We start from the raw sequence: 17,126 nt of genomic DNA, 5'->3' as shown, positions 1-17,126 counted from the left end.
TCCTCTGCAGCCACTGTGCGGCCGAAGAACGAGGTGGAGCAGAAGCAGCTGTGTGCTTTCGGGGAGTACGTGGCGGAGATTCTGCCCAAGTACATCCAGCAAGTACAGGTGGGTGCTGCTGGGGGGGGGGGCGGGACCCGGGGACACGCTGCTGGGGTGACACGCTGCTGGTGTGTCGGGTGTGTTCGGGAATTGTTCTGGGGAGGAAACGGATTGTCAGAAGTCCATGAACGTTACTGCTGTTATTAAGCCCCTTTAGCTGATGGCATTTTATGTCTGCTGTACTGTGGACTCTCCTTGTTCAGGTATTCTGCTGGATTTGGTATGATAGTCATAGAATCCTAGAATCATAAAGGTTGGAAAAGACCTCAAGGATCATCAAGTCCAACCATCAACCCAACACCACCCAACCCACTAACCCATGTCCCGAAGCACCACATCTACACGTTTCTTGAACCCCTCCAGGGATGGTGACTCCACCACTGCCCTGGGCAGCCTGTTCCAATGCCTGATCACTCTTGCAGTGAAGAAATTTTTTCTAATATCCAGCCTAAACCTCCCCTGGTGCAACTTGAGGCCATTTCCTCTTGTCTTATCACTTGTTACTTCAGAGCCCAGCACCCCCCTCACTGCACCCTCCTTTCAGGTAGTTGTAGAGAGTGATAAGGTCTCCTCTCAGCCTCCTCTTCTCTAAACTAAACAACCCCAGCTCCCTCAGCCGCTCCTCATCAGACCTGTGCTCAGTCCTGTTGGTGTTTGCACTCACGCCTTTCCCCTTGTTTTCATCAGGTGACCTGTTACAATGAGCTGGAACTTTTGATCCATCCGGATGGGATCATCCCAGTTCTGACCTTCCTTCGGGATCACACTAATGCCCAGTTCAAGTCCTTGGCTGATTTGACTGCTGTGGATGTCCCATCTCGGCAGTACCGCTTCGAGGTAGGAGCTGCTCATAGTGCAGGACTTGGAAGGTTTCACTTGGAAGATTTTTTAATGCAGGATTTTTCTTTCAAAAATCAGGCTAGTAGATTTGTAGTAATAATACAAATATAGACCTTAATGAATTCACTTTTTCCAGCCACCTTCACAGATGCAGTATCAGGCAAGGCTACACAATTTCTTAAGGTTTGGATTTTTTTTTTTCAGGCTGCTTGTAGTAAGTGTTCTGCCCTGCTCCAGAGGTTCTAGTAGTGCTCGCAAGCAGCCTTTTTATTAGTACTTCATCACCAGAAGAGTTAGAAATTTTCACCACTGTCCAACTTCTTTGCTGAAAATTAAGTGTATTTCTTCTTAGCCTTCTCCCACTGGATGCTGAGAGGGTAATCGCTAGCCATTTTCTCTCTGACAGACTATTTAAAGACTATTGTCAAGTGTCCCCATCCCTTCAGTATTCTCTTTTTTTAAGATTTAGTATCCCTCTTTACTTCAGCTCTTCTTCATCAGTCATAATTTCTAAATCTCACATCCTTCTTGTTGCACTTCTAAGGATCAAAGTGGCAAGCTACTGGAACCTGAGGTGTAATAGTGTCTTAGTGCCCAGCTCTGAAGTGCTGAATGCGATTCTGCTGATACAGAAGATTTAAAATAGCCTTCACGTGCCTTTGCTTAGCCAGTCGAGACCAATGCCGCCTTTTATTCTGCTTCAGATTGTGTACAATCTCCTGTCTCTGCGGTTCAACAGCCGCATCCGTGTGAAGACGTACACTGATGAGCTGACACCTGTGGACTCAGCCGTGTCTGTGCACAAGGCAGCAAACTGGTATGAAAGAGAGGTGAGTGCCAGAGTGCTTGGGAGCAGAGTCTTTGTGGAGAGGGGCTGGGTTTTCCCGATTAAACTGATTCCCAGGGCCCTGAGGAAGAAGGAGAAGTGTTTCCCTGGCTTCCTTTTCAGAGTAGGAGATAAAAGGGTGCTTGATTTGCTTTTGAATGAGTTCCTGCATCAGTTTTGCTGGCACTGCACAAAGCCAGGCGTGTAACTGAAATTTTATGGATGTAATGCATGGAGGGTTTGGCTTTTTTTCTAATCTAATTCAACTTCCTTGGCTCCCTTTCATTTAGGTTTGGGACATGTTTGGTGTTTTCTTTGCCAACCACCCTGATCTAAGGCGAATCCTCACAGACTATGGGTTTGAGGGCCATCCTTTCCGGAAGGACTTCCCACTCTCTGGTTATGTGGAGGTAGGATATAGGCTCATGTCTAAAGTTATCAAATCTCTCCAATACTTTTATCTGAGTTTCGATACAGAGGTGTGACAGCTTTACAATCCTTTGTCTGAAAGGCACTAAGGATGTTTCACTTGTCTGCATTCCAGAGGAGCTGTGTAGATCTCCTGCGTGGAAATTTGAAGTTATCACAAAGCATCATCTGTAATAAGGCAGCCTAAGGCCAGAGACATTGAGCAGATCTCATGTGCTGTACACCAGAGACATTTGTCAGGCAGAGAAAGTGCTTCTGCTTTTAGCCTGTCTCCTGGAAGATTGTTTCACTGCAGAACTGGAGACTCCCTGGGGAATAAAGGACTGAACAGATCTTTATGCAGCTGGAACACCAGTTTGTTCAGCTGTTGTAGGCCCAGTTGAACTGACTCTTGCTATTTATCAGATATTCACCTCCGTATGTCAAACCACAAGTGAAATGTGTGTGTTTGGTAGCTGTCCAGTTTCAAATTCTTACCTTGCAGAAGCAGTCTTATTTGGTGCAGTTCTAAAACTGAGTTGAGCCTCAGGAAAAAACAGGTTTTGCAGGCAACAGAGAGTTTTAAGAAAAATAGAAATTAGAGCAAATCCTGTGAGTGAGGACCAGGCGGCATCTCCTGAGCTGTGGTTTGGAGATCTGGACTGGCGCAGGGTTGATGAATCAAGCCAGTCAGAAGTGCCAGGTCCTCACCTGCATTTCATCTTCATTGTCTTTTTGTCCCATGTTTTGAGTGTTACGCTAAGAAGCACAACTAAAACCAAACTGCTGTATTTTAAAGATTCATGAGAGCGGTGCCCAGCTGTGCCAGGTGGATAGGCCACATTTTTTTCAGTGACTAGGGAGAAATTCCTTTGTCATATGACAAAATAAATGTGTTATTCCATGTGGACTTCATATGGACTGTAGGCTGGGCGCTCCTGATTGAGAGTGGTTAATCAGGACACCTGAGGTACGTGGGAGCAGAGGAGGGTTTTCCTGCAGAGTCCAGAAGTCTTGGTGGCATCTGGGGGGCTCTGGTTTAATAATGAGAACTGAAGCTGTGGTAGAGGCCTGTGGCCTATCCATGGCATAAAAACAGGATTGCCCATGCCGGAGGGTGGTCTGGGTCACGACTGCATACAGCTAATAGTGGAGATGCTGTGGGGATTGTATGAAAATGACTGGTCTGTGTCCTTTGCACTGCTCTAGGTGCGGTATGATGATGAAGTGAAACGGGTAGTGGCAGAGCCTATAGAGTTATCTCAGGAATTTCGCAAGTTTGATCTGAATAGTCCTTGGGAGGCATTTCCTGCCCACCGTGCAGCTCCAGAACCCCTGAAAATAGAACCAGGAGCCAAGAAAGAAGATGCAAAATAGCAGCAGAAGGGAGCGGATGCATGGCACCATCCTTTCTGTTCTAACATAGTATTTATAATAATAAAAATTGATACGAGATTCTTGCCTGTTGTGGTCTCATGAATCATGTTGTTTTCAAACTAGATGAAGAGCACAGGGTGAGGGATGCTAATTTACAATCCTGATAATCCAACTGGTAGATGTTTATCTGCTGCTTTGAGTTGTAAGACACGGGATTTGTCTTTTTGGTTTGCAGATTTGCAAATTGAATGGAGTCCAGTCATTCTCTGTGGCTACAATGCTTTATATACCCTGTTTCCACCAGCTGTGCCTGCAGGCATAAATCCCAACCCGAGCACTCACTGGGAGGCTGTACTGGAGCAGCCGTGTAGCTTAAGCCATGGGACAGCAGTATCTCAGCTCCGCCATGGGTATCGGGAAGACTGTAATAATATAGCGAACAGGCAAAGCTTTTGTAAATGGTTCTAATACAGTTGTTACTGGGACAACACAAGAGGTACCTGGATCCAGTCCAAAACAATTGTGGAAATCTCTCCATTTTTCCCTTGGGAAGTGGGTCAGTGCCTGTTCTCCAGGCAGAAGGAGTTGCAGGTAACTTCTCACGTGCCAGTCCCTCATGCTGGCTTTTTCTTCACAATCAAGCAGTCTTTACTTTCTCCAGCTTCTTCAGATTGGGCTTTCTCCTGCAGTCAAAAATACCTCCCTTCCCTCGTGCCATACACAAGAGGCTGTGCCTTTTTGTCACTGCTCAAATTATTTTGAGCTGGTGTGATATAACAGCATTACCACTGTCTTTGCTCTTGTGGAAAATCTCAGCTCTTTCCAAAAAATCTGTAAAAGTGCCGTAGTTTCACTCCACTCACTGCCTGTTTGAATGGGATTATGTTACAGCAGTCATCAATTAATAATGTCCCTTGTCTTTAGTCTAGAAAATGCATAACGCAGTTCAGAAAAGCTGACTGATCTCGTTAAGATCTGAAAACTATTGTGTAAGATATTTCATAAAATATTTCACAAGCTGTTTGTACAGATTCCCTGAATCACTAAAGCTTTTAAATTGTTAGAGAACTAATTGAAAAAGGGGTTTGGGGAGGTTACAGTATGGGATGGAGGAAGGAGTAGGACAATAATAAATTAAGAACAAAAAGGGACAAGTACTTATTGTGACTAGAATTTGATCTGTTTGCAAGAATGAAAAGCTGAACTGTATGGGTAAGAACCATGCTTCATGTTTGTTTGTTTCCACACCAGCCTTGTAAGCATGGGCTTCTTAAATTCCTTTTTTTTTTTTCTTTTTAATTTGTTTCAGGCTGCTATGGCCAGCAGCATTTGGGATGTGACTCAACAGTGTTCTCTAGTTAATAGCATTTGCCACTCACCTGAAAAGTTAGAGCTCTTTATGGGAAAGAGGAAAGAGAAAGGAACAGAAGTTTGGGGTTTTACACAATCCTTAGCTCCACTTCAGACCTGCCATCAATTGAGCTGATTAAATAGGAAATGTCATTTTAGTCCTTCCTACAACACGTTCCACAGCTGCTTTCTGTTGCAGTGGCTCTTTTTGCATGCCAACACCTACTGCACAAGACAGAAAAGGTCCTGGCACCACTTCTGTCACTGAAAATTCTTTATAAAACACATTTCCTCCCCATGTTCTCCCTCTCCCATCCCAGGTTGCTTGAGGCACCGTGCCAAGACTCATGGTCTGTGCATCATAAAGAATGTGTATTTCCCAGTACGATAAGTCAGAAGATTGATGTTAGCAGGAGCAGAAGGAAAACTACCATTTAAACATGATGTTTGTGCAGAGGGAGAATTTGATTGACGTCATGCCAAGAAATGTTAGACCCAATGTCCTGTCAAGTCAGACCAAATGCAAGGTTTGCTGAAGAATGTGGATACTGGAGGCAGGGCAGGCAGCCCTGTGGGGACGGGCATTGGCTCCGGCAGGTCTTTAACATTTGGAATAGTTGCTAATGGACCCAAATCTCTTATTAGAGGAGCCTGGGAGCTTATGAAGAGTGCAATTTACTCACCCAGACACATCATCTCAGGGCACAGGAGGTTACACAGCCAGTGCTGGCACACTGCCTCCTCCGCTGCTCTGCACCCCAGGGCCAGCCCTGCCTCTGGACCCTGCTTGCTCTGGGTTCCTGGTGGCTGGGGGGGCACTCGCTTCATGCTGGGCAAGGCTGTTGTCAGCTTGGTCAAGCACAGAGCTGTCTTCCAAACCCTCTGTCTCTGCCTTGTCCACGCTGCCAGCTCCACGAGGCTCGTGTGCCTGGGTTGGGTTTCCCAGCTGCCAGAGGACGTAGAATGAAATGTAAGTCAGATTAATTCAGAGGAGAAATTTTCTGGTCCTGCAGGGACAAACGGACTTTTGGTGATGACTCACAGTCACTATGTTGAGCTTCCCCAGCTGTGCAGGTTTTGCTGGTGTTTTCCAGAACTCTGGCATTTCTCCCTACAGCCAGGCAAGCAGACTCTTCCTTGAGGATGTGGCCGTTGAGGTGTCAGGTATTTACCGGCAGCACAGCCCCATCGTCTGTGGGTCTGCGCCCTGATGACTGACCTCCGGTCGAAATCCGCATGGGGATTTCATCTCGGCCTTGAACTTCTGCAGAACAGAGGTTACGGGACTATGGAGGGACAGGCTGGGTGACAGCATCACCCATCGCACCGCATCCCGTTACATCTTCTCCAAGTCGTGTGAGGCCTGAGGGGGGTCCTTTAGTGCAGTGGGATGGGGCCCTCCCTGTCACTGTCACACTCTTCAAGCAGGGGATGCCCCTCACAAACTGGAAGAAAAAGTCAAGGAAAGCATTTGTGCAAGGACCAGCAGCACTACACCTGGAAAATACCAGTGGAACTGGTAAGGTCCCATCTGGCACAGGTAATGCTTCACTCCTGCTTCCCTCAAGGTTTTCTTCCTTCTTTGCTTCCTGTGACTCAAACCTCACCTTCCCAGGGAGCCATGTGTGTCCTTCCTTTCCCTCTTTCCTTAGCCTTCCTCTTCTCCTCATCTTCCTCCCCTGAGCACCTGCCAGACAGGCCCAGGCTGGGAACCGGGGTCTCCCCAAGTTCTGGGCGAGATGTTTGAAGGACGAGATTTCTTCCATTCTCTGAGCAGAATTTCCCTTTGTGAGGATACTGCCCATCTCCCTGCAGTCCCATCTCAAAGCAACCTCCCTCCCAAAGCTCTTCTGGTGCTGCGTTACCCACACCTTTCTGCCGCTGCCCCAGACCACGTGTGCCTCTAAGCCCAGTCTGTGTGGGTCCCTGTGGCACGATGCCTGTCCCAGCACGCGGATGTCATCTGCGATGGGACAAGGAAGCAGCAGGATCTACTGTGTTAGAGGACGGGTGGCTTCAGCTGTACAAACACTGCTATCTAGATGTTTACAATTGAAAAATCCAAGACCTGAACAACATAACAAAATAAAAGGTCTGTACAAACACCGTACAGTGGATGGAGGTGCGAAATAGGCCAACAAACAGACACAAGGATTTAGACCCTGCAGGAGTCTGCAACGGAAGAACCAGAGGAATGCTTCCCAGCAGATGCTGCCACTTGGGACCGCGGCAAACTGAGGTTAGGGCGGCTGCAACCTCACTCCTCTCTTCCCTTAATAGTTTCTCACTCCATTGCCCCAGCTCCCCTGTGACAGGCAAAGCTTCAGCCACCTGGAACAAATTTTGCATCAGCATCCAGCCAGCTCCTGCAGTTTTTGCCCCCTCGTATCTTGTTCTCCTTTCCCATCTTCGTGCTTCAGGAGGTCATGGCAGAAAGCACGAAACCAGTCAAGGTGCCCCCGCAGAAACCTGGCTTGATGTGTGGTTTTGAAACTGCTCCTACAGCAGACGGTGCGCCCGGGGGGGTGCAGAGGGGCAGGGTTGTGCACGCTCAGCTGTGAATGCCTGAGAAGGACAAAACCCCTCCAGAGGAGCCGGCGCACCGCCTGACATTGCCATCGCACGGATGGGACTATGTGTGGCTGGCAGGAGCTCAGGATTGTTTCTGTGTGCCACAGAACTCCTGCTGCTTTACAGACAGCTACGGTGTACGTTTATTGTCCAGCATAGCGAGGCAATTCTACAAAATTCCTCCAGCTCAAGGCAGCATCTACCACTGACGCTTGTCCCCTGCCTGTCACTGCATCAGTCACCTAAGCACAGCCCTGGGCCTCCTCTCTTCTCCCTCCCACCAACACCAGGATCCTCCTCTGGGCAGTGCAGCTGTTTCTCAGAAATTTTACTGTTGACAAAGTCGTATATGGCCTTTGTAGATGTTGGCCAAACTCCTGGACTCCTCCCTGTGTCACACGCTGCATGCTAAAGGGAGGCTGTTTCATGGCCCATGAGATGCAAGGGGTTGGTTTTTTTTTTTGTATAGTGACTTCTGGACCAGGTCATGTGTACAGTGTGGATGGTAAGGGACTCTGGCACATCACCCTCACTGCGCAGACAGGCCACCAGCATCTGCCCATTGAGCAGCACGCGATTCACAGTTTGACAAAAGCCAGCTCATCCCAGAAGAGAGGGATGCAGCTAAAGCGTAAGCAGCAGAAAATAACAAAAACTGGAAGAAGCATAGTCTGACCTGGAGGCAGCCAAGGCTCTGACAGAAACAGGTCTCACTTTGATTCAAACCGAGGGTAAGAACAGCTCTGGATATTGAGGGCCCCTCCTCCCTTGATAAATCTTGGGGACGCGTCCATTTTGTGCTGATTTTCTTCATAGCCGGTGTGAGTCCACATATTGCCCAGTACAACTACAGATCCTGGAATTTTTAGAAGACTTTCTACTTTGCACACTGACAACTTACTAACTGGAACATCATCCCTGCCCTCAGTAAACTTCCTCGTGACAGCAGGCACTACAAACTGACACCCTGAAACTTGCTGAGACAGGTACGTGATTCAGCTCCACCTCCTCTCTTTTCTAGGCAGGTTTCTTTCCCCAAAGAACACCTTTAACCTCGGGGATATGGTATTATTACTTATGCATACATATTATTACTTATTTGTATAACCCTGGCATCCAAGTACCTGTTGGAGAACCCAGGACGATACTGTGCCATTCAGAGCCAGCAATACAGAACAGCTCGGCTGGGGATTGGGCACTCCTAAGAGTGCAAAGATGTGCAGAGAACAGGTATCTGCGGCAAAGGGAACCAGATGGAGTTTTGTCGATGGAATTCCCAACATCTAAGGCAGACCCTGCTCATCGTAACCCAGAAATCTTGTCACAGGAGAGGACGGTGGGGTGCTAAAGCCTGGCTGGCTCTGACCTTGGCTGTTTGCTAGGTCAGTGTATTGAGTTCTCCCTCCGGGAGGTTTGACACAGAATGGAACAAGTGACATTCCTTCTGCCTGCTTGTATATTTTGGCTGCTACTGCCCTCCCATGAATCCACCCAGACTGCCGGCCTTATCTGTTTGTGACATTTCAGAATTGTTTGCAGATTTTCAAACTCAGGAAAAAGGAAAACTGCAAATGAAGCCAAGGACCCAAGCAGAAGTGTCACGGAGATGTGACAGAGGCACTGTGCGGAGATGGAAGGGACCAGGACACCCTCCCTTCCCCAGAGGCAATCATGAGTAGTAAAATTTCTTGCAACTAATAGCTTCCTCTAATAAATCGTGGTGGGAAATGGGTCTTTGGAAAAGAAGCTTAAATAATTCTGCCAAAAGCTTCACAACAAAGTCTTCCAGTTTTCCAAAACATGATGGAAAATATCCTCCGGGGTCAGCAATTTGAACTGCAAGCCCCTCCCAGCACTGCAACCAGCAACACAAGACAGATGGATCCATTCCAACAGAGCCTGCTGCGACCAGAAGCACCAAGGGAAGACGCCCCAGCAAACCGCTCTCACCTCACGCGCGGCACTGTCCCCGGAGTGGGTGGCAGCAGCCTCCAGGCAGGGCTGCCATGGCACCGGTGCCGTTCAATGCCTGGCTGATCCTCTGTGTGTTTGCTGGATCCCAGAGGCTGACAGGTAGGACACGCATTTGCTAGCGATGCGGCTTCTTGGCTTGGCAAACGGTCGTGCGATGCCAGCAGCACGACGCTGCCCGCTTCTTCAGATACGGTCAAACGCTTCAGCTGCGCTGGCGTGGGAGAGAGCGCCGGAGCTGGAGTTGTTCTCTGGGGGAGACACTTGTACTTACTTGCAGGATGAAGACCTGCTGCTATTTTTGGTGGCAGAGGGAGGGTTTTCTTGGGTCTCTGCTGAGAAAAGTCCGCTCCTGCAACAATGTTTGTGGCTTTTCTAGAGCCTTTTTGGAAAAAAAACAGCAACTGTTGTATGATAAAGTAAGTGAGGGATCATCTTCCCATCTCCAAAAGATATTTATGTTATTATTTCAATACTTTTTTGTTATGATTTGTTTAATTTTAGTTTTACTCTCTTCAAAAATCTAACTGCATGTATTTATGAGACAGTCACTAGTTACAGCAGTTTGGCGGCTATTCAACGAATTCACTGACTCTGCAGCCAACAAGACGTCTCTCAGTAGAGGGATCTGTGAACTTAGTGATCAGTTAACAGAGGGAAGCCCAGCAAAGCCATTTTCAGATGATGTAGTATCTTTACCTGAGCTAAAAGCCTTGCTGGCACATCCATGGAGGAGTAGGAAAGAGCAGCTCCATCCCTGCTGGCATTCCAAAGCCACAGCTGGCTTGGATCAGGGAGCCTGCAGCTGTGCGGAGAAAGGAACCTCTGCAGCCCGAGGCGTGGTGGTGCACTCAGGCAGCTCATACATCTCGCTGAAAAGCTTTAATCAGGAATGGAAAGTTGGAAGTGGGGTTTGGTAGTAGTCATCACACACGCATACAGTATTAAATCATTCTTCTACTTTTTACAAGCACCTGCTGAGCTTAACTCTGGAGTACTCAACATACATTCTCTTTTTTATGTAAAAAAGCCTTCACCCATATAAAAATGAAAAAAAGAAGTGTTAGAGGTCTTACTATTTTATATGAGCTTTTTCCATTTCATCTTTCTTGACATGAAGGATGAGTCTGTAAGAAGCAGAAGAGGGTCTTGGCTACATGAATACGCTGATAGACACAGAGAAGGGAGGGAGGGGCTGCAGCCTCCCTCTCACAGTTCTGGACCAAGGCTGCATGCGTCTCCTTTTTTCACAAAGAAAGAATTAACAAAGGCAAAATAAATGCAGAAAGTTAAAGCAGTAGAACTATTAGTAAACTAAAATGGAAGAATTCTTGGGATTAATGTGACTCTTGTATTAATAAATTCCCATTCCTCTGGCCTCGTATCCATTATTCCCAGTTTAAATGATGCTGGGTGGCCCAGCAAGGAATTAGCTGGACATGAGAAGCACTATAATGGATCCAAACGAGCTTCTTTCACCCTTGCACTCTGCCCCCACCAGAGGCAGATGCTCAGGGCAGAAGTTCATTTGAGGAGCATCCCAGCAGCCCCTTCCCTCGGGCAGCATGAATTTCTCCAGAGAAAGCTGCCAAGCAACCAAAACCCATCAGTTCAAAACCCACCTATGCGATGCGTGGCACGAGGGGCTTTGTGCTGCTGTCAGAGCAAGGGCCTTTGCCACCGCACGCGTTAGCTCTCTTGGCAGGATTGAGGGCCATCATATCCAAAACTTACACTTGCCTCACGTAACCACTTCTGCTTCTCTTAAAAAGCTTGTTTTGCTCACCAAAATCCCGTGCTCAGCATCTGTCGTGTCTGGCAAGCTATGAGTGGCAGCTCAGAAATATCGAAGACATTCTTGACAACCAAACGAAAAAAAATAAACAGGAAGGGCCATGGTCTTGTGCTATCAATCTCTGCCTGGTGTCTTCCAGGTGGACATCCTCACAGCAGGGACGGTGCCAGCGCCAGCGCACCCCGTCACAGCCCAGAGGATGCCGACGTCGTGTTAGAGGTCTCCTGGGCGTTGGGGGCCCGTGGGCCAAGGCACTGTTAGTGTCCGTGCTCCCACCTCCCTGCACATAAAATCTCACATGCTCTGCTTGTTCTCATCCTGATGGGAGTTTGGGAGAACCTGGGAAACACTCTGGCAACACCCTAATGGCATGTGTGCTCCCTGCCATGGTGGGGTGCAGGTGAAGGGGGCTCTGGGGTGGGACAAGGGACTGCCTCCACCCGGGGGGGCCACGCCGGGGAGCCGCTGTGGGTGGGAGAGGCAGGGTGGGAGGGGGGAGCTGGACGGGTCCCATGGGGAAACTGAGGTGTGGGGCTGGTCAGAAAAGGGGTGTGGGGCTGTCAGAGAAGGACGAGGAGCAGAACGAGGCGGGCTGTGGGCCGGGAGTCAGGGAGCAGCCGCCTCTCAGTCCAGCCCGAGATTTGGCAGGGTTGCAAATGCTGAGTTAGAACTGGCGGAGGGTTTGGGTTTGTGCTGGGCTTCCCGTGCGCGTGATGCTTTTCTCTTCCAGATGCTCTGGGGAGGGCTGGATATCCAGGCCAACGGGACAATGCGGCTGCGGGATGAGGAGCTGGCCTCCCTGCGCCCAGCAAGGCGGTTCATGCAGATTTTAGAGGATCAAGTTCCCAAAACACCGACAGAGATCGAGCAGCATCTGAGTTATTATTCACTGACCGATACCCCCTTGCCTCTACCAGAGTTTGACCGTCTCCTTTTCACCAGTGTTTACTGTGCCTATCAGGTTCGCTCCATGCAGGGTCTGGATAAAAATCTCTGGATTCGTTTTTTCTCCCACCTGGTTGATGAAATATTTCGTGATCTGTGCAAGGGGCTCTGCCCTGCAAATACCACCCTCCTCCTGGCTTCCTGGCCCTGGCAGGAGAAGCCTTCACATTTAGCATCCCTGAAACATTTCTATCGTTCTAACCTGTCCAGGACCAAGAGAGATGCTTTGTAAGGGAAACTGCCATAGGAAAAGACAAACTCAACGTCAGCTGCATCCTTGGTTATTTTGAATGCTCTCCGCGTTGTTCAGGACTTTGTACAAATATGCCACAGCTTTTTATCCTGCTTTCTGCATTGTGCTGGCAACCCTCTAAGCACTTCTATACAAGCTTTTATTTTTAAATGAAATCAGACAAAATGATAAAGGGCATTTCAGCCTCCCCCCCCTTTTTCTTTTTTTTCCTGTTTGTTTTTTGTTTTTTAAGTGGGCTGGGCTGAAGGGGGCAGTGCTGTTTAGATGTGCTGCCTGTCTTGATCACTGATGCTTTCTAGGGAGCTGCCCTGGCAGGTTTTTTCCCAGGGTGTTAACACTGGTGTCCTTGCTGACTTCATTTCGGATAATTCAGTTCAGCCTTCTTTGATTCCCCCTGTGGTTTCAGCCAAATGCGGTCTCTTTTCTCCTCTCCAGTAACCAGCTAAGCAGATGCTGTTGTGTTTCATGATATAGGTCACATGTTTAATTTCAGCTTTTCTGCTCACATGGCATCACATTTTATGTGTCCATAGTAATTTCTCATCTGATGTATTCATTTTTCTTTAAAAAGCAACCTGAAAATGTATGTATTCTGTGAAGCTTTCTAGTATTTGCATATCATATTTACACACGTACATTGCTTTGTGTCAGTGATCAGTTCGGAATATACTTCCTTAAATCTCATTTAAATTCCTAAGGATTGTGACCTAGTTATTTCTTCAGCAGATTTTACGTCTTCTATGAAGTTTTTTTGTACGGCTATGGCACTTCACAAGCCAAACATCATAAATACACAATCTCTATCCTCAAAATCAGACATACAATTATTTTATAGAAAGAGATCATTAACTTTTCTCTGCCTTACACATTGCAGGGTAGAATTAAATAAATATAATAATCTACTTGGGAGGGTTTTGATTTTTTTGTTTGTTTGTTTCCACTAGGTTTCCTGCTGCCATTATAGGTACATTAATTTTGAACATTCATTGCACGTGCTTAGATGATGGGATCCATAATTCCCGTTCTGTCAATATTCTCTTAATTTTCCATGTTCAGCAAAGAAGGCATGTGTGACATTCAAAGTAGGAACTGCTAGCTTTTGACCTAGTTAATATTTTTCCAAGCTGTTGTTGCCCAACAGATGGAAAGGAGAAATGGTGAGGCAGGAATAAGAAGCCTGGAAGCAAGATGCCACAGAGAATGGTTTTAGAGGTCAGGTTAGGGCTATAACAGGAGAAGAGAGATTTACACAGTTCATAAAGCGGGTTTTTTTGTTGCTTGGTTTTATTTTTTTTCCCCAAAAGATGTAGGAATTAAGATTAGCGTTTTATTTGAAGTATATCTTCTAGTAAACCAGTGTCCCACCTAGTGTTCTTCTATTTTCATGCTGTTTTTTAAAATACCTCCAGTCTCTACCCTTAATCCTTTTCCCAAATGTGCCCCCAGTCTTCAATGTCTAGAATATGTTATGGAGTGACAGAGGCAGGGAGTGGCTGCAGACAAATATAGTTCAAGCAGAGAACATCAAAAGGATGAGCTGGGACGGCACTAGTGCATGAAAATATTGTCTTGCTGGAGAATATTCGGCATGAGCTATATGAAAGTCTGGATAAAGGTTGAGGGGGTTGGCTTGGATGCGAATACACTGTTTTGAACCTCGGATTTTGTTAGCATTGGTTTAAAAGCATTGCTATGTGTTGAGCAGATTATAAATTAAATGATGTCAGAAAGTTTTGTGCATACTCAGCATGATGCACTTTTGCAGTTTATGTAGTTTGGGAGACAAACCAGAGTTTAGCTCTGCTGAAATAGCACCAATCACACTACAATTAAACCTCCAGCCTCCTGGTTTCTTCCTGCTGCCTGGGTGGATCCTGCCATCGGTCCCGACTGCCCTGCAGGAACACCCCAGTGTGCTCTACAGCCACACCAGTTGGCTCAGCGGAACAGCGGTGTCTAAGAAATCACCAGAACACAGATGCTGAAAATATCACTTAATGGTACCTTAGATCCCATTTGCTTTAGGTTACTGACACAGCATATGGCAGGTTAGCCATGCCCTTGTATTCAAGGAGCTAACTTCTGCAGAATGTGATGCCCCTGCAGTCAACACTGCCTTGCATGGCATGGTACTTCTCACACTTATACACACGAGCCTGTTCCTGACCCAAATATTAAGAGAAAGAGCGTACACAGGCAGCCTGGCTCAGTAACACATACCGCAGCTCGTACGATCACCATGCTGCTTTCTCTCCTGACCTGGTGTGACAGATCAGGCAGTGACAAGCACAAAAGTCTCATAAGTACCAACAAATTCCAATCTGAGAAAATTTTACGTCTTTTGTATTTTTATTACATTCATTTTCATTACACTTATTCCCTCCCCAGCTATGCAAGGAAAGTCACCACCTCCTTTGCTTTCTGGATGCTGGGGACCCACAGTAACATTCCTGCAGTGGTTCTCTAATCCTCATCATCTCACTACACTGCCCCACCCCTGCCCCAAAACTACCTCATGCTTTATGCTTAAATCAAACACCAACACAGGACACACACATACAACCTGTAAAGGCCTTTCTATGGATAAACGGCAGACACAGCAGCGGCCCCGTGGACAGGGCACAAGCGTGCAGCGTAAGGAAAGCACTGGACACATGATAGCATGCTCAAAGTAGAGGATGATATCCGAAGAGGAGCTATACCCAAGTTCATGGCACCTTGGCTTTTCATCTGCTCCTTTCACATCTGCATTTAATTATTTGACCCTTGGGGTGAGCTGGCACCTGGAAAGTGCTTTGGCTGAGCCTCCGAATAGATCAGGAAGCCCGTGAAGGTGATGTACTTGCCATGGTTGCTGTAGGCACCGTAGCCATCGTGCTGATGGCTGTAGAGCCAGACAGTGTCCCCATACTGCAGAGGCAGCATGATACTCTGGCTCTGCATCTCCCGCCGCTTGGAGTGGTTGTCATCGTAGATCATGGCCTGCACCTCGTTGTGGTTCTTCATAAGTTTCACTGACATAGTCTTGAAGGGCATTTTGCCAATGGTGAAGGAGAAATAGTATGCACCAGGTATACGGCATGAGAAGATGCCAGTGGAGGAATTGAAATCTTTTCCAATGTTCACAAACTCTGTGTCAAACGTGATTGGCTCATGCTGGGTTTGCTTGTCATCTGTCCCCACGAGACTCTGTGAGCGGGCAACAGAAAATGCAGAGCGAGGGTCTTGTTCCCTATTTGGTTGATCAGACAACACATGTCGCTGTGAAGCTCCATTCTGCTCTCTGGGAGGTTGCTGAATAGCGTGATGGTGTGGCCCAAGCTCTTGAGAGCTAAGAGCATTCTGGAAGAAGGCGGAAGTGTCTGGATAGATTAGGTAGCCATTGAAAGTTGTATAGGGGCCCACGTTGCTGTAAAGAGCATACTTGGGGTCTCCGTGTAAACGCAGCCAGACTGTGTCACCGTAGTCAAGCTGTAGCATGGCACTCTGGCTGGCTACCTTCCGTTCCTTGCGGTGATGTTCATCATACACAATCACTTGCACCTCATTCTTGTTCCTCATCAGCATGACGGACAAGTTCTTCTTTGGGTATTTCCCAACAGTGAAGGAGAAGTAGTAGGCTCCAGGGATCCGACAGCGGAACAGTCCTGTCTTGGGATCAAAGTCATTGCCAATGTTCACATACACTTTGTCAAAGGTAATGACCATCTCGGAGCTCCCTTCCATGCTGTTGGTTCTGGCCACAGAGAAAGCAGAGCGAAATTCAGTACTGGTGTCTGCTGGGAAGCCATCTGTAGACAGAAGAACCATGCAGCAAAGGAAGCCAAAGAAGATCTGAACCTTCAGTGTCATCATTGTATCTGAAAGGAAAAAGAAGCATATTTTGGCAGGAATCCCACTAATTTCCAGTTCATATTCCATTTGAAACCCAGACCAGAATCTTACTGAATAGACATGAAGGTCTTTGTCCAAATATTGAGAGTTTGCAGTGAATTCTCTGATCTGTGTATGGGACCATAGCTCAGTTGAGATCCCAGCATCATTTTGATATTTTCCTAGCAAGAGCTGGACCTTTTTTCCCTGTACTTGTAGGGAGAAAAATAAACTTCTCCTTTGAAAGCCTCACTGTCCTACAGTTTGTCTGCAAAACACTGTGTTGCTCACAATTCAGGGGGATCTCAGAGCTTGCTGAGGCTTTGCCAGAAGTCTCTTTTGTACTGATTTTATTCATAAGACCAAGGATGAAACAAAGCCCTACACAGATCCTGTGTTATACAGCTGAGATACAGCTGAAGGGCAGGGAGAAGAGGACATTCTCACGCAGATGCCATTGCCTAGCACTGCACTAGCTGTTTCACAGGATGCGAAAGCTGAAAGCCAAGTTGGTAGACCCCATTATTCACACCACTAATCTGTGAAATGTAAAGAAACTAGAAGAAGAAAGATTGCTTAGGGAAGGAGGGAAGACAATGGAGAAAATAAATGAAACGCAAAAAAAGAAGGAAAACAAAAGATAAATAAAAGGCAAGTCTCCCAAAGTATAGAATCCCTGTGAAAGAACTGAAATACAAAAACCAGGGAAACAACTCCCTGTCTGGATAATAGACCAGAGAGAAAAAACTTCTTTGGCCCTTGAGAAAGAGGGATAAGTTAGGAGCTAACAGGATCTTTTGCTTTTAGTTTCTGTG

General features: G+C 47.1%; 3 protein-coding genes across 3 annotated transcripts; 2 read left to right on the top strand and 1 right to left on the bottom strand.

Moving 5' to 3' along the window:
• Positions 1 to 6: 6 nt before the first annotated feature.
• On the top strand, positions 7 to 3,632 carry NDUFS3 (NADH dehydrogenase (ubiquinone) Fe-S protein 3, 30kDa (NADH-coenzyme Q reductase); the record flags this gene model as incomplete). Its single annotated transcript, XM_010086618.1, has 5 exons — positions 7 to 108; positions 790 to 939; positions 1,647 to 1,772; positions 2,059 to 2,178; positions 3,386 to 3,632. Coding segments are annotated over 5 exons (666 nt in total), but the record flags the coding sequence as incomplete, so codon positions are not given.
• Positions 3,633 to 9,480: 5,848 nt separating this feature from the next.
• Positions 9,481 to 12,417, top strand: FAM180B (family with sequence similarity 180, member B). Its single transcript, XM_010086619.1, has 3 exons — positions 9,481 to 9,547; positions 11,380 to 11,459; positions 11,971 to 12,417. Exons 1-3 carry the CDS (start codon positions 9,481 to 9,483, stop codon positions 12,415 to 12,417), a joined length of 594 nt encoding a protein of 197 aa, XP_010084921.1.
• Positions 12,418 to 14,761: 2,344 nt separating this feature from the next.
• On the bottom strand, positions 14,762 to 16,293 carry C1QTNF4 (C1q and tumor necrosis factor related protein 4). Its single transcript, XM_010086616.1, has one exon. The coding sequence runs from the start codon at positions 16,291 to 16,293 to the stop codon at positions 15,190 to 15,192; it is 1,104 nt and encodes a 367-aa protein (XP_010084918.1). The 3' UTR covers positions 14,762 to 15,189.
• Positions 16,294 to 17,126: the final 833 nt, after the last annotated feature.

Source organism: Pterocles gutturalis, unplaced genomic scaffold, assembly GCF_000699245.1.
Source record: "Pterocles gutturalis isolate BGI_N339 unplaced genomic scaffold, ASM69924v1 scaffold13406, whole genome shotgun sequence".
Taxonomy (NCBI): Eukaryota; Metazoa; Chordata; class Aves; order Pterocliformes; family Pteroclidae; genus Pterocles; species Pterocles gutturalis.
This window is presented reverse-complemented; position numbering and strand designations above follow the sequence as displayed.

What these genes read in the sequence shown, in the direction of transcription:
- C1QTNF4 (XM_010086616.1), bottom strand. Translation starts at nt 16,293, where the DNA reads ATGATGACACTGAAGGTTCAGATCTTCTTTGGCTTCCTTTGCTGCATG.
- FAM180B (XM_010086619.1), top strand. Translation starts at nt 9,481, where the DNA reads ATGGCACCGGTGCCGTTCAATGCCTGGCTGATCCTCTGTGTGTTTGCT. An exon ending in TGGATCCCAGAGGCTGACAG is followed by an intron (nt 9,548 to 11,379) that starts GTAGGACACGCA and finishes GGTGTCTTCCAG; the next exon opens with GTGGACATCCTCACAGCAGG. An exon ending in ATGCCGACGTCGTGTTAGAG is followed by an intron (nt 11,460 to 11,970) that starts GTCTCCTGGGCG and finishes TTTCTCTTCCAG; the next exon opens with ATGCTCTGGGGAGGGCTGGA.